The following is a 22,088-nucleotide window of genomic DNA, read 5'->3' as shown; positions in this document are numbered from 1 at the left end:
ACTTTGTTGATTTGTCTCTATGACTTGTTTGCTAATGTAGTCCATCAACAGTATGGACAGCAGCTGAACCCTGATGCACAATCACTACCACTGGGAACCCTCTGTGAGTCTGAACACTGTTCGTACTTGAGTCATTGAGTCCTTTTACATAGCTTACACTAATTCTACCAATGTTTCTGGGACTTCAAACCAGCACAGGACTGTCACAATCTGCTTTCTTGGGACTTTTTCATATGCTTTCTCCAAGCCTAAGAATGCCCATTTGGACTCTTTTCTTATCTCTAGCTCCTTCTCAGTTATCTGTCTGACTGCAAATATCAGGTCATTTGTGCTGCATCCTGATTTGAATCCAAACAGCTCATCTCCCTTCTTTCTTTCTACTACTTTGCACATTCTTTTATCAGTCCCCCTCTCCAGAAATTTTGCGCAATATGACAGGAGTTTGATACCTCTGACTGATGTCCTCCTTGTTCTTGTACACTGGCACTGAAAACTTATTCTGCAATTATTTGGGATGCAGCTCTCTTTACATACTACTGTGAACAATCTCAGGAACCATTTCCTTCCAATCTCAGCCTACACCTTCATCATATCTGCTGTGATCTCATCTGAGCCTGCTGCTTTCCCTGACTTCATCTCCTGTTCTTACTTCTTCTAGGATTTGCTGCTGTTCTTCTTTCATTGTAGACTGTGTCTGGGGAAGTACAGCTTCCACTGAATGGTTCTGAGGATGTTAGTAGATGACGAAAGCACTTAACTGTAGTTTTTAACTTTGACAATAAAGTTTTTTTGCACGTTTTCGGCTACCTGGTCATTTTTACTATTATTTAACTGTATTCAATTAAAATGTAAATTCTGAAGACTTTTGTAAAGTACATTGCACATTAAAATTTTTGTATTCATGCTCTGTGAGCTAGGATCATAGCTGAAAACGATCTTTGAATCACTCACTCAACCTGTCAAATAAATAAACAAATAAATATTATATTCGGTATATTGATTAACAAAATGGTCTAGTATCTTCTTCTTTCAGCTGTTCCCATTAGGGGTCACCACAGTGGATCATCTGTTTCCATTTCTTCCTGTCCTCTGCATCTTTCTCTATCACACCAACTACCTGCATGTCTTCTCTCACCACATCCATAAACCTTAACTTAGGCCATCCTCTTTTCCTCTTACCTGGCAGCTTCATCCTTAGCATACTTTTTCCAATATACCAAGCATCCCTCCTCAGCACATATCCAAACCAACATAATCTCATGTCTCTGGGTTTGTCTCCAAACCATCCAACCTGGGCTGACCCTCTAATATACTTATTCCTAATCCTGTCCACCCTTGTCACACCCAGTGCAAATCTTAACATCTTTAACTCTGCCACATCCAGCTCTGACTCCTGCCTTTTTGTCAATGCCATTGTTTCCAACACATATATAGCTGGTCTCACTACCCTCTTGTAGACCTTCCCTTTCACTCTTACTGGTACTTGTCTGTCACAAATCACTCCTGACACTCTTCTCCACCCACTTCATCCTGCCTGTACTCTCTTCTTCACCTCTCTTCCACACTCGCCATTACTCTGAACTGTTGATCCTAAATATTTAAACTTATCCACCCTCACCAACTCTACTCCTTGCATCCTCACCATTCCTCTATCCTCTGTCTCATTCACACACATATATTCTGTCTTAGTGCTGTTGACCTTCATTCCTCTCCTCTCTAGAGCATATCTCCACCTGTCAAGGGTCTTCTCAACCTGCTCCCTACTCTCACTACAGATCACAATGTCATCTGCAAACATCATAGTCCATGGGGACTCCTGTCTGATCTTGTCTGTCAACCTGCCCATCACCATTGCAAATAAGAAAGGGCTTAGAGCTGATCCTTGATGTAATCCCACCTCCGCCTTAAACACATCCATCACTCCCACTGTAGACCTCACCACTCTCACACTACCCTCATACATATCCTCTACCACTCTTACATACTTCTTTGCCATTCCTGATTTCCTCATACAATACCACAACTCCTCTCTGGGCACCCTGTCATATGCTTTATCTAAGTCCACAAAGACACAATGCAACTCCTTCTGACCTTCTCTGTACTTCTCCATCAACACTCTCAGAGCAAACATCACATCTGTAGTGCTCTTTCCTGGCATGTAACCATACTGCTGATCACTAATCATCACCTCCCTTCTTAACCTAGCTTCCACTATTCTTTCCCATAACTTCATGCTGTGACTGATCAATTTAATCCCTCTGTAGTTACTACAGCTCTGCATGTCACCCTTATTCTTAAAAATTGGTACCAAAACACTTTTTCTCCACTCTTCAGGCATAATCTCACTTTTCAAAATTTCATTAAACACTCTGGTTAAAAACTCCACTGCCCTTTCTCCTAAACACCTCCATGCTTCCACAGGTATGTCATCTGGACCAACAGCCTATCCATTCTTCATCCTCTTCATAGCTATCCTTACTTCCTCCTTGCTAATCTGTTTCACTTCCTGATTCACTATCCCTACATCATCCAACCTTCTCTCTCTCTCTCATTCTCTTCATTCATCAGCCCCTCAAAGTACTCTTTCCATCTGCTCAACACACTCTCCTCACTTGTGAGTACATTTCCCTCATTATCCTTTATCACCCTTACCTGCTGCACATCTTTCCTAGCTTGATCCCTCTGTCTAGCCAATCAGTACATGTCCTTTTCTCCCTCCTTAGTGTCCAACCCTTCATACAACTCTTCATATGCCTTATCCTTAGCCTTCACCACCTCTCTCTTTGCCATGCACCTCATCTCCTTATACTCCTGTCTACTTTCTTCATCTCTCTGACAATCTCACTTCTTCTTCGCCAACCTCTTTCTCTGTATACTCTCCTGTACTTCTTCATTCCACCACCAGGTCTTTTTGTCCTCCTTCCTCTGTCCAGATGTCACACCAAGCACCTTTCTAGCTGTTTCCCTTACTAGCTCTGCTGTAGTTACCCAGCTATTTGGTAACTCTTCACTCCCACCTAGTGCCTGTCTTAACTCTTCCCTGAACTCCACCTCACAATCACCCTTTTTCAGTTTCCACCATTTGATCCTTGGTGCTGCTCTCACACTTCTCCTCCTCTTCTTGATCACCAACATCATCCTACAGACCACCATTCTGTGCTGCCTAACTACACTTTCCCCGTCACCACTTTACAGTCCCCAATCTCCTTCAAACTGGCCCTCCTGCATAGGATATAATCAACCTGTGTGCATCTTCCTCCACTCTTGTATGTCACCCTATGCTTCTCCCTCTTGTTAAAATATGTATTCACCACAGTCATGTCCATCCTTTTCGCAAAATCCACTACCATCTGACCTTCTGCATTCCTTTGCTTAACACCATACCTACCCATCACTTCTTCACCCCCTCTATTCCCTTCACCAACATGCCCATTGAAATCTGCTCCAATCACCACTCTCTCACCCTTGAGTACAGTCATCACCACTTCATCCAACTCACTCCAAAATTTTTCTTTCTCATCCATCGCACACCCAACTTGCGGAGCATATGCACTAACAACATTCATCATTATATCCAGCTTCATAGACATCACTCTATCCGACACTCGTTTCACCTCCAAAACACTCTTGGCATGCTGTACCTTCAGGATCACACCTGCCCCATTTCTCCTACCATCCACACCATGATAGAACAATTTGAACCCACCTTCAATACACCTAGCCTTACTCCCCTTCCATCTGGTCTTTTGCACACACAATATATCAACCTTCCTTCTGTCCATCATATCAGCTAGCTCTCTCCCTATACCAGTCATACTGCCAACATTCAAAGTTCCTATCCTCACTACCACACTCCTAACCTTTCTCCTCTATTTCTGCCTTCGGGCATGCCTTCCTCCTCTTCATCTCCTTCTCCTTCAGCCAACAGTAGCACAATTTCCACCAGCACCCAGTTGGCTAACAGTACTGGTGACGGTCATTGTTAACCCAGGCCTCGACTGATCTGATATGTAAATCTGTACTGTCATCCACATATATCATTTGGCAAACTTTTATGCCAGATGCCCTTCCTGATGCAACCCTCCCCATTTATCCGGGCTTAGGACCGGCACAAAGAAATGCACTGGCTTGTGCATCCCTAGTGGCTGGGTTACAAAATGGTCTAGTATAACAATGTAAAAAAAGTTTTTTGATACTGAAGTGTTTATATCCTTTCATACTGGTACCTTAAGTAAAGTTTAACTTAGTCAATATCACTTCTATAATTGCTTCTCTTTTTCTGCAATTTAAAGATTACAGAGTTATTAATTCAATAAGGGAAGCAGTTTTAAGAGACAGTCAATGCTTTTCTATGAGCTGTTTAAGGGGAAATTGTTCATTTTTAAAAAAATATCATTTACTGCTGATGTGGAAGAAATATTGGCATTTACTGATTTTGAAATGAATAATCTAAAATTAAATAAATTAAGGTAAGCACTATTCTTGGATCAGCAGATTATTAAATGAAATTTTGGGTTTTAGAAAACAAGAAACAATTGTATTAAAACACATAAGAGCAAGTAAGGTATTTTGCACAAAGGCTTACTTCATAGTCTTGTGCCTGAAATATTCTGATTCAGTATAAAGGACTGGAAGCAATGGTTCATGCTTCCAACAGATTATACATGATGGGGTTCCTATGTAATAATAAATACTGCCAATTTAAGAGTCAAGATGTCAACATAACACGCTGCCAGTGAGCCTGAGTATTGGAGTAAAATATTGTGGAAAAAAGCAGCAACAGTGATAAGAAATATTTTGGATAAGCTCACACTGTTTGCAGCCCTAGTTTGCTATTTTAATGATTATTAAATTGAAAATTATTGGACAGAAGAAGATCAAAGCACAATAACCATAAATACAATAGTAACAAAGATATTGCTACTTCAACACTGGAAAGCACATATATGACCCTGTTCCTCTATATTCTATTTTTCTTTAGTACTTTGAATTTGTTAAATAAAATGAAATGAATATCTTATACCTTGTTTCTTTATAATGCCGTTACAAACTCGGCTTCCCTAAGATGTTTTGCTAGTGCATGACAAAGGTTAAAATAAGAATTAAGAAGTATAGTGCACTTGTTTCTGGACTGTATGTCGTTGTATCGCTTTCCTTTCCATTTTTTCTGATTATTTTCTTAGTGTGTCTTCACTTTTTCCTTTTCTTTTATCCTTATGTTTTCACCTGACCATTTTCTCCTAGATTTTAACCACAGTATGTTAGCAATATTCGATTAATTTGTATATAGGTTCATAGGTTCATACTAGGCTATCTGCCCTAGGGCATTTATAAGCCTAGCCAGAGTGTGTTTGGCTTTTGCCACCCATTTTAAATTAATTTTGCTATGCCCTTTTTCGAGGTTAGTATACTGTGCCTTTGTCTAACAGTCACAGAAGTGATACCGAAGTGATACCTACGATCTCCCATCCACTCATCAAGATTCCTCTTGAAGAGAGTCAATGAGGGACTCTGCCTAACCTGGACTGGGATTTTATTCCAGAGTGAAGGGAGCCTCTGGGTTATGAATCTGTCCCTCCAGCATGTCCTATTTATTTCAGTGCTGAGGTTCAAGTCTCTCGAGCGCGTAGCTCGATGTGATTTGGATTTTCTGAGGTGCAGCATGTCCATTAATTCCGTGTTGGACATGGCTTTATACGTCAGGCACAGATCGCCTCTGAGCAGGCGGTATGCCACTGAGTAGAGCTGGAGTTTCTTTAACCGGGCAGCATATGGCATCTGTTTGAGCCCTTTGATCCTCTTGGTGAGGTACTTTGGGGTCTTTCCAGTTGCTGCAGGTGTCTGGTAAGGTACATCCCAAAAGGGGCATTGTACTGAATTATGGGCCTGATGAGGGATGAGTAAAGAGGCACGATGACCTCCCCTGATCTAGATGGGAATCCCTTCATGATTAGGTGGGCTATATAAAATGTTTTTCTAACCACTTTGGCCATGTGGTTGTCAAATGAGAGATTGCTATCAACTTGGGTCCCCAGGTCCCTAATTACTTCTTCTGTACTTAATGGATTACCACTTATGTGGTAATTTGTGGCACTTTGTTTTGTCAAAGGGATGACTATACACTTTTTGGCATTTAGCTTGAGGCCGTGGCTCTGGCACCTGTTGTCTGTTTCTATGAGGCCCTTTTGGAGGATGCTTGTGTCAGCTGGAGAGTCGATTATGGCACCCAGTTTGCAGTCGCTCATGACCTTGGTCAGCTACAGTCCTTCCGTGTTGGCCTGTACCTCCGAGAAATATATACCGAACAAGAGAGGTCCCAGGACTGAGCCCTGTGGGATGCCACTTGTAACTGGTTTGGAGTCTGACATGGCTCCAGCAATTCTAACCATGTGGGTTCTGTCCTTGAGCCAGTTTGAAACCCATCTAGTGACATAGGGGTTTATATTTAAGCTGGTGAGTTTATCTATAATGCCCAAGTGGGGTATTGTATCAAAGGCTTTTGCGAGGTTCAGGTAGGCTGTGTGGACCACCTTCCCCTCATCAATGGCCTTGGTGACTGTTTCAAAGAAATCAACCAGGTTTAAGAGGCAGGATCTGCCCAACAAAGCCGAACTGGGTAGGATCCAGTGTCTGTAGGTCCCCAATATCTTTATTTATGAGGTCCATGATGATCCTTTCCATAGCTTTGCAGACCAAGCTAGTCAGGCTTATGGGGCGATAGTTTCCAGGATCCGTTGAGGCACCACCTTTGTGGAGAGGGACCACAGTTGCTGTACGCCACTCTTTGGGTACATATCCTGTAGTAAGGCTGAGATTGAACAGTAGATTTATGTTTGGGTTTAGCTCTTCTTGGAGTTCATGTAGGATGCAGCCCGGGACACAGTCTGGTCCCATTGATGCTGTGTTTTTTGCTTTGGAGAGGGCAGCTCTTACCTGAGCATCTGAGATTTCAGGGGGGCAGCACTCTGCTGGGATAGATATTTGCTCTTTTGGTGGGGAGGGGGGGGGTTTGCACTGAACCTGTCAGCTAGGATGTTGGCAATGTCTGTGGGTTCGGTGTATTTTTTGTCATTTTGGACTAATTCTGAGCATATCTGGGAATTCCCACCCAGGTTCCTAACATAGGTTCATAGGTTCATAGGTAGATACTAGGCTGTCTGCCCTAGGGCATTTATAAGCCTAGCCAGAGTGTATTTGGCTTCCGCCTCCCTATTAGATTAGCCTACTGTGCCTCTGTAAAGTAGGTCACAGAAGGTACCCTTTTAAAATTAGTTTACTGTGCCTCTGTCTAGCAGGGACACAGGAGCGATCCCAGGGGTGAATTTGTGAATTCCCATCCACGCGTCCAAATTTCGCTTGAAGAGGGTCAGTGAGGGGCTATGTCTAACATGAATTGGGATTCTATTCCAGAGTGAGGGGAGCCTGTGGGAAATGAATCTGTCCCTCCAGCATGTCCTATTTATTTTTGTGCTGAGGTTTAGGTCCCTGGAGCGTGTAGCTCTAAGGGACTTGGATTTTTTTGAGGTGGAGCATGTCCATTAATTCTGGGTTTGACATGGCTTTGTACGTCAGGCATAGATCGCCTCTGAGTAGGCGGTAAGCAACTGAGTAGAGCTGGAGTTTCTTTAGTCGAGCTGCATAGGACATCTGTTTGTAGCCCATGATCCCCTTGGTGAGGTACTTTTGGGGTCTCTTCAGTTGCTGCAGGTGTCAGGTAAGGTACATCCCAAAAGGGGCATTGTATTCAATTATGGGCCTGATGAGTGATGAGTAGAGGGGCACAATGACCTCTTTTGATCTAGATGCGAACCCTTTCGTGATAAGGTGGGCTATATAGAAGGTCTTTCTAACCACTTTGGCAATGTGATTATCAAAGGAGAGATTACTATCTATGTTGGTCCCCAAATCTCTAATTACTTCTTCTGTACTTAATGGATTATCACCTATGTGGTAATTTGTGGGCACCTTGTTTTTCCCAAAGGGGATGACTATGCACTTTTTAGCATTTAGCTTGAGGTCATGGCTCTGGCACCAAGCATCCATCTCTGTTTGACCCTTTTGGGGGATGCTTGTGTCAGCTGGAGATTCGATTATGGCCCCCAGTTTGCAGTCATCTGCGAACTTTGTCAGTCATAATCCCCCCATGTTAGCCTGAACTCCAGAGAAGTATATACCGAACGAGAGGTCCCAGAACTGAGCCCTGTGGGATGCCACTTGTAACTGATTTGGATTCGGACCTGGCACCTATGATTCTGACCATGTGGGTTCTATCTCTGAGCCAGTTTGCAACCCATCTTGTGATATAGGGGTTGATATCTAAGCTGTTAAGCTTATTTATGATGCCTGAGTGGGGTATTGTGTCGAAGGCTTTTGTGAGGTCCAGGTAAGCTGTGTGGACAACCTTGCCCTCATCTATGGCTTTGGTAACTGTTTCAAAGAAATCAACTAGGTTTAAGAGGCAAGATTTGCCCTTAACAAAGCCGAATTGGGTAGGGTCCAGTGTCTGGAGGTTCCCAATGTCTTTGTTTATGAGTTCCATGATAATACGCTCCATAGCTTTACAGACCAGACTAGACAGGCTTATGGGGCGATAGTTCCCGGGGTCCGTTGTGGCACCACCTTTGTGGAGTGGGACCACTGTAGCTGTACGCCATTCTTTGGGTACATATCCTGTAGTAAGGCTAAGTTTGAACAGTGACTTAATGTGAGGGTTCAGTTCTTCTTGGAGCTCGTGTAAGACACAGCCTGGGACACCGTCTGGTCCCATAGATGCTGTATTTTTTGCTTTGGAGAGGGCAGCTTTCACCTGTGCATCTGTGATGTCAGGGAGGTTACATTCAGTTGGGATAAGCATTTGCTCCTTTGGGGGGGAAGGGGGGGAGAAGTTTGTGCTGAATCTGTCTGCCAGGATGTTGGCTATGTCTGTAGGTTTGGTATATTTTGTACCGTTATGCAACAATTCAGAGCATATCTGGGAGTTTCCACCCATGTTTCTGACATAACTAAAGAAGGCCTTGTGATTATCTTTAGTGTCTAGGGAAATTTTTCTTTTGAAACTGGCCTTTGATAATTTTATGAGGGATCATAGTTTCTTGCTAATACTGATCCCTTTTTGGGATTTTGCTCTGTCATGTAGTAGCTTCCTCCTTCTGTTGTATAGCTTACTTATGGCCGGGGTCCACCAGACCAGTCTCCTGTTTTTGGAGGAGTGAGTCTTGGTTTTATTTGGGATAGCACGATCCATGCATTCCTGCAGGTGCTCATAGAATGCATTTGTAAAGGATTCTGCGGATTGGGCTGTATTATCCTCTGGCCCAGTGGCTTTGAAGGATTCCACCTCAGTCTTGAGAAGTGCAAAGTTGGCTTTTGAGAAATTCTTTACAGTGATTTCCTTGGCTGGGGGTGGGGACGGGATATGGATGTCCAGAGAAATTTGTTTATGGTTTGATCTTACCAATGAGGGGTTTACCTCTGGTGTGAAACATAGAGTCCCCATGTTGGTGATGACCAGGTCCAATATGTTGTTCCCTCTTGTGGGGGTGGTGACCAGTTGTTCCATTGCGTTAGAGTTTATAAATTCAAGGAACCGTTGGGTGAGGGTGTTTGGGCTTGAGTAGTTTTCCCAGTCAATGTTTAGATAGTTGAAGTCACCCAATAACATAGTGTTTGGAGAGACCTTCATATTCTCCAGTGTTCTCAGGAATGCCAAGTGGGGTTCCTGTAATAGGGAGTGTGTTCTGTAGCAGGCTACAAACTGAAAGGCAGTTTTGCCCGCTGTTAGTTGCACATGGATGGTTTACGATGCTTCATGCAGTGCTACTTACCTGGAGGTGTAGGTATCTTTGATGAATATAGATACTCCCCCTCCTTTTGTGCTTTGGTCCGAGTTTTGGGGCAGAAACGCATGGTATGAGTTATAACCTGGTAGTACTGGAGTGCTCTCATGAGCCTTGAACCAGGTTTCTGTTACTGCACAGACATTGATTTTCTCCATACTGAGGAGAGTCTGCAAAGGCGAAAAGGCATCTTGAGGTTTAGACTTCTGGCATTGAGTAGCATTACCTTTAGTTTTTTTATCTTTGGGTTGTCTATGAAGGTGGGCTTGTCCTTTGAGCCGTGCCTAAAAAAGGCACTATGGGGGTGGCAAGAGCCTTGGCCAGTATACGAAAGCCTAAGGGTGACAGGTGCAAGCCGTCCATAGCAAAGCAATGTGGCTTGTCGAGCATGTCATCCCAGGCTGACAGACACTGGATCCCCTTTGAATGACACCAATACTTCAGCCAATTATTGAAACTGATCATTTTGTCTTTATACTGTGGCATCATTCTTGGTGATGGCAAGATGCTACTCAAGGTCAGGGACATACCAGCCTGGGCTACATGGTCAGAGAGCTCCTCTATGCCTCTTTTCATGTAGTCCAGGGAGGTACGTCTCATGTCATTCACGCCAGCATGGACAATGACGGAGTCATACTTGTACTTGCTTTGGAGTGACCTGAGTGCTAGCATTATGTGGCAGATCCTGGCATCCAACAGGCAGCTTACAGTGACCTTCTCCTTGTTCAGTCTGGTGAGTGGGATGTCAGTGTGCCGGACAATAGAGTCCCCTATAACAAGTGTATTTGGTGTGTTGTTTGGCCTTATGGGCTGTGACTGTGAGGCACACTGATTTTGTGAGATATGTGATTTGTGAGTATTGCTGAGGGGTGGCTGTTGCTTGGATATCTGCTTAGGAGGTCTTTGCTGTTTAGGCAGATTTTTATTTAGAGCCTCCGAGTATGTTTTTGTGTGTTTATGTGTTGGGTATGCAGATGCAATAGGTCTGTGTGAGACTGGATTTGTGGTGTGGGTGGTTACCGTTTCCTCCTGACTGACTGTGCCAGTCTTGGGTTGAAAGAGTTCTGCCTCCAGTTTGGCTGTGTAACTGCATCTCTCACATGTATTAGAGTTTGTTGGAAGGAGGAGAGGGTTGTCTGTGTACATAATGCAATTGTAACATTGCCTCAAAATTCCCAGATTCACCAGCTGGACTGGAGAGTAACCTTGAAACTGACCCTTGGATATACCAGATTAGTATAGGGAACTGTTTTTTTTACTGATCAGATTAGGGAAGGGAACTGATTTTTCACTTGATCAGGAAGGACCAATCGGGAGTCTAATACTTATGAGAAGTCAAGGAGGGTGTAGTGCTTTAGTTAGTTAGTGTTTCCTTATAAGAGCTGAGCAAGTGCAGGGCTTTAGAAAGAGAATAGAGCGATTACTTTGAGAGTTTGAACAGTTCTAAGGGAAAAAGTGAAGAGCAGACTTTGTGGAGCCTGGAATAGTTTAAACCTGTTTAGGCGGCGCTGCCGACGCTGCTCAGTGCAAAACCGCAAAAAGAGAGTTGTAGGGTTTTAAGAGAGAGAGATCAAGGAGTTTAGAATTGACCCAAAATGGCCAATAAAACTACAGCTTCTAGGTAGTAACCACTCCTCCAGTGACAGGCAGGCTGTTCAGTGTTAACCACTCCCACTGGTGAACACAGAGACTTCCCTTTAGCCCAAGCAAGCACTGGCCTTCTAGAAACTTCCAAACAGTTCAGAACAGCAAATCTGTAACTGAACTTTCTTAACTTTCAGAAAGTGGGAAAAAAGCAAGACTTTTTGTTTTTTTTTTCTTTTTGTTGTAGTTTAAAGGTAGCAGAGATACACAAGCAGCAAAATAATCACAACAGTGCAATAAATGACCCCACACTTGAGTGCTAGGCCAAAATCAGGTAAAATGCAGTTTTTAGAGAAAAAAACGATTTTAAATTAATTGCAACACAGGAAATGCAGTAAAAAGGCTCTAGATGTGTTCCAAGTACTGTTACTGTTACAGATATAAAATTTAGCAAGCCGGAAAATGCCAAAAAGTAGGCGGTAAAGCAGTAAAACTTAACAAAAAAATCAGAAGAAAATACTTAAAATCACAGAAGTGGCTCCTTTTCTTCTCTCAGCGTTTTCTCCTCTTGGTAGGTGCTTCAGCAACAACTAGCAAGCCTGAAAAGATGACAAAACCACGAGGGAGCCTGGTTTTAAGAGAGAGAGAGAGAGAGATCAAGGAGTTTAGAACTGACCCAAAATGGCCAATACAATTACAGCTTCTAGGTAGTAACCACTCCTCCAGGGACAGGCAGGCTGTTCAGTGTTAACCATTCCCACTGGTGAACACAGAGACTTCCCTTTAGCCCAAGCAAGCACTGGCCTTCTCGAAACTTCCAAACAGTTCAGAACAGCAAATCTGTAACTGAACTTTCTTAACTTTCAGAAAGTGGGAAAAAAGCAAGATTTTTTTGTTTTCTTTTTCTTTTTGTTGTAGTTTAAAGGTAGCAGAGATACACAAGCAGCAAAATAATCACAACAGTGCAATAAATGTCCCCACACTTGAGTGCTAGGCCAAAATCAGGTAAAATGCAGTTTTTAGAGAAAAAAACTATTTTAAATTAAGTGCAACAAATAAACAGCCTTTGCAGGTCATGAACCCAGGACACTGTACACTATAGTCACAGTAGTTAACCACTACGCCATCCCAGCAGTGACATCATCAACTAAAGAAAGCCTTGTGATTATCCTTAGTGTCCTGTGCAATTTTTCTTTCGAAGCTGGCCTTAGACAATTTTATCAGTGGCCGTAGTTTTTTGCTAATACTGATCAGAGATGCCTTCCCTTTTTGGGAATTTGCTCTATCATGTAGTAGCTTCCTCCTTCTATTGTATAGTTTGCTTATGGCTGGGGTCTACCAGACAGGATGTCTGGCTTTAGAGGATTGGGTCTTGGTTTTATTTGGGATTGCATGATCCATGCATTCCTGAAGGTGTTCATAGAATGCGTTTATAAAGGATTTTGAGGTGTGGACCGTATTTTCCACAGGCCCAGGGGCTTTGAAGTATTCCACCTCGGTTTTGAGGAGTGTGAAATTTGCTTTAGAGAAGTTTTCACTGTGGTTTTCAGGGCAGGGGGTGGAGTCGGGATGTGAATATCCAGTGAGATTAGTTTATGGTCTGATCTTACCAGTTAGGGATACACTTCTGGTCTGGAGCATAGAGTCCCCATGTTGGTGATGATCAGGTCCAGTATGTTTTCCCCTCTTGTGGGAGTGGTAACAAGTTGTTCCATAGCATTTGAGTTTATAAATTCTAGGAACCTTTGGGCTAGGGTGTTGGAGCTAGAGTAATGCTCCCAGTCTATGTTTGGGTAGTTGAAGTCGCCCAATATAATGGTGTTTGGAGAGACCTTCATATTTTCCAGTGTTCTCAGGAAGGCCGAGTGGGGTTCCTGGGTTTGGGAGGGTGGTCTGTAGCAGGCTATAAACTGGAGGCAGTTTTACCCACTGTTAGTTGCAGATGGATAGTCTCTGATGCTTCGTGCTGTGCCACCAACCTGGAGGTGTGGGTATCTTTGATGAATATTGATACTCCCCCTCGTTTTGTGGTTCAGTCCAAGTTTTGGGGCTGAAAAGCATGGTATGAGGTGTAACCTGGTAGTGCTGGGGTGCTCTCAGGAGCCTTGAACCAGGTTTCTGTTACTGCACAGATATCGATGTTCTCCATGCTAAGGAGAGTTTCGAGTGCATGCATCTTGAGGTTTAGACTTCTGGCATTGAGCAGCATTACTCTTAGTTTCTTATCCCTTTTGATACCTATGGAGGTGGGTTTGTCTTTTGAGCCTTGCCTAAAAAAGGCACTATGAGGGTAGCAAGAGCCTTTGCCAATATCCGAAAGCCCAGGGGTGACAGGTGCAAGCCGTCCCTTGCAAAGCATCGTGGCTTGTCGAGCATGTCATCCCAGGCTGACAGGCATTGGATCCCCTTTGAATGACACCAATACTTAAGCCAATTGTTGAAATTGATCATCTTGTCTTCATATTGTGGCATCATTCTTGGTGAGGGTAAGATGCTACTCAAGGTCAGGGTCATACCGGCCTGGGCTACATGCTCAGAGAGCTCCTCTATGGCTCTTTTCATGTAGTCCAGGGTGGTACGTCTCAGGTCATTCACACCAGCATGGACAATGACTGAGTCATATTTGTACTTGCCTTGGAGTGACTTGAGTGCTTGTGTTATGTGGCGGATCCTAGCACCCGACAGGCAGCTCACCATGACCTTCTCCTTGTTCAGCCTGGTGAGCCGGACATCAGTGTGCCTGACGATAGAGTCACCTATTACAAGTGTATCAGGTGTGTTGTTTAGCCTTAAGGGCTGTGACTGTTCGGCACACTGGCTTTGTGAGCTATGTGTTGCACATGTTTTGTTTTGGGGTAGCGGTTGCTTGGGTGTCTGCTTTGGAGGTCTCTGCTGCTTAGGCAGATTTTTATTTAGAGCCTCTGAGTATGTTTTTGTGTGTTTATGTGTTTGGTTTGCTGTCGTGGTAGGTCTATGTGAGACTGGAATTGTAGTGAGTGTGGTTTCCTTCTCCTCCTGACTGGTTACGCCAGTACTGAGTTGAGAGAGCTTAGCCTCCATTATGGCTATATGGTTGCATCTCTCACATGTGTTGGAATTTATTGGGAGGAGGAGAGGGTTGTCTGTGTACATGAGGCAGTTGTAACATTGCCTCAAGATTCCCAGATTCACCAGCTGGATCGGAGAGGAGATTGACAACTGACCTTTGGACATGCTAGAATAGTATTGGGAATTCCTTTATAATTGAAAAAAAGGGCCAATGGGGAACAAGGTACTCAAGGGGAGTTTGTGAGGGTGTAGTGCTTTTAATTTTTTAGTGCTGACTTATATAATTGCTTTAGTGAGCAAGTGCCAGGTAACTTAAATGCAATGTGTTACAGGTAACTTAAATGTAAAAATGACAAATAGTAACTTTCTTTCAAGTGAAACAAGGAAATAAGTACAGTAAGCAATGCAGATATCACTAGGGATCAACGGAAGCACTGAAAAGCCACATTTTAGGTGGAATTAGCGTTTCAGGGAAATAACAAGCAAACAAACAACAAGCATACAAACAAAGCTAGATTCAGCAGGCCTGGATCTAGTCTATGCTACAGCAAACAAGGTGTACCAATTTCAGTCAGAAACAGTTCAAATATGCAGGCACTATAAGCCTTTAACCAGAAATTCCCAGCTCAGAAGGGCAGAGTCCAGCCTCTCCTCCCACAAGAGTGCAGACCCCAAACCCTTTTAATGTAAAATAACTGGCCTGAAGACCAAGTGCTTAAACCAGAATTAATACACTTTTAGAATAGCAGACACTGAGCCCTCAATCAGCAGTTCCCAACTTAGAAGGATGTAAGCTACCTGTTCTGCCACTACAATGCAGACCACAAACCTTCTTAATGTAAAACAACTGGCCTGAAGCCCAAGTGCTTAAACCAGAATTAATACACTTTTAGAATAACAGACACTGAGCCCTCAATCAGCAGTTCCCAACTTAGAAGGATGTAAGCTACCTGTCCTGCCACCACAGTGCAGGCCACAAACCTTCCTAATGTAGAACAACTGGTCTGAAGCCCTAGTGCTCAATACAAAAGACTTAGAATGATAGCTACACTTTAATCAAGTTACTACCAAGTAGTAATAAATACAATTGAATACTCTAAAGAATGCCTGGATTAGTGCTCAAGTTATACAAACAAAGATAGATTCAGCAGGCCTGGATCTAGTCTATGCTACAGCAAACAAGGTGTACCAATTTCAGTAAGAAGCAGTTTAAATATGCAGGCACTATAAGCCTTTAACCAGAAATTCCCAGCTCAGAAAGGCAGAGTCCAGCCTCTCCTCCCACAAGAGTGCAGACCACAAACCCTTTTAATGTAAAATAACTGGCCTGAAGCCCAAGTGGTTAAACCAGAATTAATACACTTTTAGAATAACAGACACTGAGCCCTCAATCAACAGTTCCCAACTTAGAAGGACGTAAGCTACCTGTTCTGCCACTACAGTGCAGACCACAAACCTTCTTAATGTAAAACAACTGGTCTGAAGCCCAAGTGCTTAAACTAAAAGGCTTAGAATGAGTTACACCAAGCAGTAATAAATACAATTGAGTACTTTTAAGATGATGCAAAAGCAAAATAAAGTAGGAAGAAACACAAATACAGTAAAAGCAGATACATTTTTTTTTTTTGAGTGAGCAAATGAGATGGGCCCAGGAGTTACAGGACAGAAACAAGTGCAAATGCAGGCCTTCAAATCAGAAAGTTGAGAGAGATGGAAGACCACCCAAATGGCCAATAACTACAAATTCTGGGCTAGAACCACTCCTTATGTGGTAGACAGGTTACCTAGTGCTTACCACTCCCACTGATAAACTAGAAGGCTTCCCTCCGACACAGAAAGGCTTGGGGGGCTCAGAAGCTTACAAATAGTCCTGGATACAGCAAATCTGTATCTGGAACACTAATTACAGGAAAGGTAGGAAACAGGCTTACATTTTTTTTTCAGAAAAGTAGCAAAAACAGTAGTAAAAACAATTCACATGCAGTGCAAGCTGGCACACTTGAGTATGTAGCAATATTAGTCCACGCACAGTTTGAAAAAATGTAATCAAATTAAAAAGGACTAAAAGCAAGTGCAGAAAGGGTTTATTAGGTAGAATGCGGTAAAGAGATGGGACTGGGGGAGTGTCCTAGATCAAATCTACAGTGGGGTGGGCACTGCAAAAGCCACCAAATTTAAACTACAACCAAGAACAGGGAGCGGGTGGGGAAAACTGTTTCAACGGAGATGTGAGGAATCACAGTGCAAATTATAAAACCAAAAAAATATATACTGATCTCTGTATATTTGCAGAACAGTAAGACAACAGATATCTAAGCAACAAATATTGGGCGGCACAGTGGTGCAGTGGTTAACATTGTCACCTCACAGCAAGAGGTTCTCCGGTTCGATTCTCGGCTGGGGTGCCTTCTGTGTGGAGTTTGCATGTTCTTCCTGTGTTCGCGTGGGTTTCCTCCGGGTACTCCGGTTTCCTCCCACATTCCAAAGACATGCATCTGGAGCATTTCTCCCCGGGCCTCCGCTGAAAACAGGCTCTGTGGAACCTAGTCGGACATTCCCGGTCAACAAATGATAAATAAAAATAAAATAAACAATTTAGCTCTATAATACAGAATAATACAGAAAAATATACTCAGCTCTATATAGCTTTATATAGCTATATAAGATCTATCTTGAATTATCAGTGTGCACTACATCAGTGATTTAATACAGGGAATGTGAAAGCATCAAAAACACACTACCTATAGGACACATAAAACCTAGTAGCAAATAAAACGGTGTTTTAAAGACAAACTATTCCCACAGCCCCATACCCTCACAACTTTATATATATCAACTCTAAGATCATACAGGCAGAGAAAGGAAGAGTCACATTCCTTTATTCCACTTTCTGCTGATCTTGCAGAAAACACATATCACTCAGTCTGTTAGCAGTGTAATGAACAGGACATGTTGTTTCACTTACTCTGCAGTTTACACGCACAGACATACACACACATGCACACAAATGTGCACATGCTCACACACGCTCATACTGATTGGGAAAAGAATAAGTAGCTTAGGGAAGTAGCCTTAGCAGCTTAATTCACATACCAAAAATAAGGGAGATTAAGTTGATCATTTTGTCCCCAGTTGCTATCACAGTTAGCATTTTGATATTAGTTGAAATTGTGATACATTGACACTATGTCTTATACCAAACTATCTTATGAAGCAAATAGTGCATGCATACTAGACCTTGCCTTTGTTTGATCACCACTCCATATCACATCTTCTTGCTTTATCATAAGCTGCTGTCTCTGCGTGTCTGCTGCACTGAAGTATCCAATCGTTACAAATTGAATAGAGCCATCATCCTTGTGTTGCCAGTTGATTATATCATATGATGCAAAAGAATCCCCATCCTTAGTGAAAGTCACTTCCTCCCCCAAGCTACTGATAAACGAAACCTTTTGCATGTAATGCTGAAGCTTTAAAGGGAAATAAATGATATTGTTACAATGCACAGTAAATGAAAAGCATTTATAATTTGTCATGTGCTGTTCTTGTAGTCTCTCCTTTATAGTATATGATGTATGCGGAATTATTTCAATCCTTCACAGATCTGCTGTAACCATTACATTGATGCTCTCAGACTGTATCAAATCTAATGAAAACTATATGTAATAATTCAGACTGGAAGCTAAATATACATTCATGAAGCATTATAAACCAGGACTGACATCTATGAGCAGACTAGGTGAACCAGGACTGACATCTATGAGCAGACTAGGTGAACCAGGACTGACATCTATGAGCAGACTAGGTGAACCAGGACTGACATCTATGAGCAGACTAGGTGAGGAGTAAGGGTTTGTATGTAACTTAATAACTGTGCAGTGAAAGACTAATAATTGTGTCTAACATGATAATTGTAGGACTAATAGATGTGTCTAACATGATGAATAATTGAGACATATTTGAAGTGTATATGTCAGGATAATGCATACAAAATGAATGCAAACAGTACATGGTGTATTGCAAATGAAAATGTCACAATTCTGCATTTATCTATTTATTTATTTGTGTTTGTTTTCCAGGGCAGAGCACTGATCTTCATTGACCTTCTTCAGATTCAGCCCAGAAAAGGTGTCTGGTTAAGTGACTTTCACAGAGGCAAACATGTAGGCATTGGAATCATGCATTATGAAAACACTATTATACATTATTAAAACACTGTCATGCATTAGAAAACACCTACAGAATGATAGTGAACTAGATGTGGAGAATGCATGCAAATTAGCATGCATTAGGAAGATAAATTAAATAATGAGGAACGTGTAATCTATTTGGCTTGGCTGGTTATTGTATAATGCAAGCTGTTGCTAGACAGAAGTATAAAACATCCAGTTTAGGGTTAGCACTACAAATGTTTCTCCAGAACGAAAAATCCTGTTAGCCTGCAGATCATTAAGCAGAGTAGAGTGGACAGAGATGATGTATACCAGAGCCAAGACTGGTGCTGTACAGAACAGACTTCCATTCTAAAGTGAAGGTGTTCTGGTTTACTAGAAAAGAAAGAGTAGGTAGCTTTCTGCTTTCCTTGTAGCAATCAGCTGCAGGTAGAACAGGCATTTCCTAGCTATCAGTGAGTAATACATGCTGAATCAACCTATGCGTTATGGCACCTTAATAAGCATAAGAAGTACCCTAACATTCCATAGGAATGGTGTTCTGCTATGAGACAGTCTTCAGAATCACAGGTCTTGTGCTCAATGATTTGACAGACACATAAGCCTAATCTCAAAGACTGAGAGAAGAATAAAGCACATGGGCAGCAAGTGGTGCCACCATATAAAATGGTACGTGTATGCAGTGCAGACGACATCACTTTGAATGTAAGAATAAGATACTCTGGAGTGCTGTGTGTTTTCTTGATGCACACAAGACAGAGTAAGCACCTGTGCCAGGTGTTCACATAAGGGGCAGTCTCACATGGAAACCTTGTTAATAAGGATCATGAAAGTGCAGACAGCAGGACTACAGTATGAGATGCATATTGCCATGTACAGTAGATCACATACACATTATAAGGTTCAGAGCTCAGTCATAACTTCAAACATTGTTCAGCAGCTTGTATATAGTGACCCACAGCACAGGTTATAGGTGCACACTTAAAGCACTGAATGTGTGGATTAGAAATTAACTTCAGATCAAGGAAATACAACTTGACTATGCAAATCATTTGACAATGCAAATCACCAAATCTTCTGGCTCAGCTAGCCTGTACTGAGCCAGGCCACATCCAAACCTCCAAGCATTTAAAACCCTATTTTGAGTTTGGGATTCATAACAGGCAGTTTCTGAGATCAGCTATATTTGGCTGAGACGTCAGCCATCATCGTGGGGCTAGCAAGTTTTTGCTTACCTGTGTTCTGCTGTACAATATGGTGAAATGACTACTTATCGAACCAGCAGGGCCCCTTGACAGATCTGTATGCCACAGAATGAGGCAGTTGTGGCAAGAAGAGTGAAGATGATGCATTTCACACAGTACGTTTATCACAGACACTATTGAATATTTGTGTGGTGGCATTACAGGAAATGTGTGGTGGACAAACATACAGTTTGAGGTGTCGCAAACAGGCTACTCATATGTGTTATCATGTATCTAAGGAATCAGACACTGCAAAGAGGAAATCACACCTACATATATGCTGACACATTCACATACAGGTACACACAACAAATACTGCTACTTTGTTGTACACAGTCAATAATGTAGCTGTACTTGCTACACACAACAAACACAACCTACTGCACCCCCTGCCCCTGTGCCCCTTGTGCACAGACACATACACACACACACACACACACACACACACACACACACACACACACACACACACACACACACACACACACACACACACACATAAGGCTGAACAATTAGTGATCAAAATATATATTTTTATATTTTTTTCTGGCTGGTCATTAACTGAGATGCAAAATTTTGTCAAAAATATATACTTATTGCTTTAATTATCCTTTTTTGGCCAGGTTGGTGCCACCAGGCTAGCAGCCTTTTTTCAGGGGATGTCATTGGTGGTATTTATACTACTAGGAGAAATTTGTTGAGGACATCATGGGACCTTCCCATAATATTTTGATAGCTGCTGTGGGATCTTTTATATCCATCTGAGTTACCATCAGTTCAATCGGATAACAATTCATAAGATGAGAAATAATTTCAATAGTAAAAGATGAAAACAAAACAAAAGCAGTCACTACAGGACAGCTTACATACATATATGCACGGGCGCGCATTCACACACACACACACACACACACACACACACACACACACACACACACACACACGCACTCATGCATGCATAAATGTATTTGATTGCGTCTAATAACAGGACTACATTCTAGACTTATCTAGTTTTAGTAAATGAATAAGCTTTTTAAAAAAGCATCAGAATGAAGCAAGAAATATGCTGTTTAAAAATATTTATCCTATCTAACTGAACCTGCAATAGCAACAACATAGTTAGTGAACATTATTGATCTAAAATGCAAGATCTGCATTATCTGATGGTCTACACTCATGCGTGTGCCAGTGTGTTTGTGTGTGTGCGTGTGTGTCTGTTTGTGTGCGTGTGTGTGCGTGTGTGTGTGTGTGTGTGTGTTTGCTAGTACATATTGATCAACTGTTGCGTAATTCATTGTCATGCTGTTTTCTACAGTTACTGTACACTGGTGTTATAGAATACAATGCACATCATTCTATCAAATGCTGATTAATAGTATATCCACAAAGATCATATTTTTCAAAATTATGTAAGCTTTCATATGATACTATGAATTACCATATATACTATGTCTGGATCAATTTATTAACAAATTATTAATATGGCACATATTCATCATTTGGCATAAAAAAATAAAATTTTTCACTCACTGACCACTGTATTTGGGTCAGTAACATTCAAAACCTGTGTTTTGAGAAGTCCTGTGAAATGCTGTTCCACCATGATGCAATGATTACAACTGGATCAATAGTAAACTTGCAGCCCACTGATAGTTTTGCACAGCTCAAGCTATTTTGAATCTCACCAAGGGCTGTTGCAAGACATTAAGTTCCTTTACTTTCAGGCATTGTGACCTCAGTTCAAAATAAGTGGAGGTGGTGCTCTGAAACGGAGATGTGCAGGGATTTGCAACCGAAAGTTATCATTTTTTACAGTTTTGATAAAAAGGTTCTTGGTTTTACTAAAACTGCTTTCATTTTTGAGGAGTTGCAATTTTGCTCATTTTCCATCAGCATGTTTATGGGAATGTCTTGATCAGAAATATAACCTTTACTGTTGTTATATGTAATCTAACATATTAAATCTTCATCCTATTGCCACCGCTGATTATGGCTGCACCCTGGGAATCCTAATGAGTCTAATACCAGTTTTCAAACTCACACTAGAAAACTGTCCCAAATTCATTGTCTTTCAGTCTGACATACCACTGAGAAATGCATATAGGATGTACTGTTAAAAGTGCTTTACTACCATTCCCTTAACAAATAAATTTACTAATTACACAGTTGCTCTAACCTAGAATAAAGAGACATGTAATACTCAT

General features: G+C 41.9%; 1 protein-coding gene across 1 annotated transcript in view; it reads right to left on the bottom strand.

Moving 5' to 3' along the window:
• The window catches only part of LOC122801412 (extracellular calcium-sensing receptor-like), an 81,703-nt gene that overhangs the window by 22,406 nt on the left and 37,209 nt on the right, over positions 1 to 22,088 (bottom strand). The window contains exons 3-4 of the mRNA XM_044070927.1: positions 17,725 to 17,938; positions 5,227 to 5,240 (exon numbers count right to left, since the gene is read on the bottom strand). Coding sequence (XP_043926862.1) covers positions 5,227 to 5,240; positions 17,725 to 17,938 — 228 coding nt within the window. The remainder of the gene's footprint in view (positions 1 to 5,226; positions 5,241 to 17,724; positions 17,939 to 22,088) is intronic.

Source organism: Protopterus annectens, chromosome 4.part1 (assembly GCF_019279795.1).
Source record: "Protopterus annectens isolate FY-2018-M chromosome 4.part1, PAN1.0, whole genome shotgun sequence".
Taxonomy (NCBI): Eukaryota; Metazoa; Chordata; order Ceratodontiformes; family Protopteridae; genus Protopterus; species Protopterus annectens.
The sequence above is the reverse complement of the archived record's forward strand: the minus strand, read 5'-3'. Positions and strand labels throughout refer to the sequence as shown.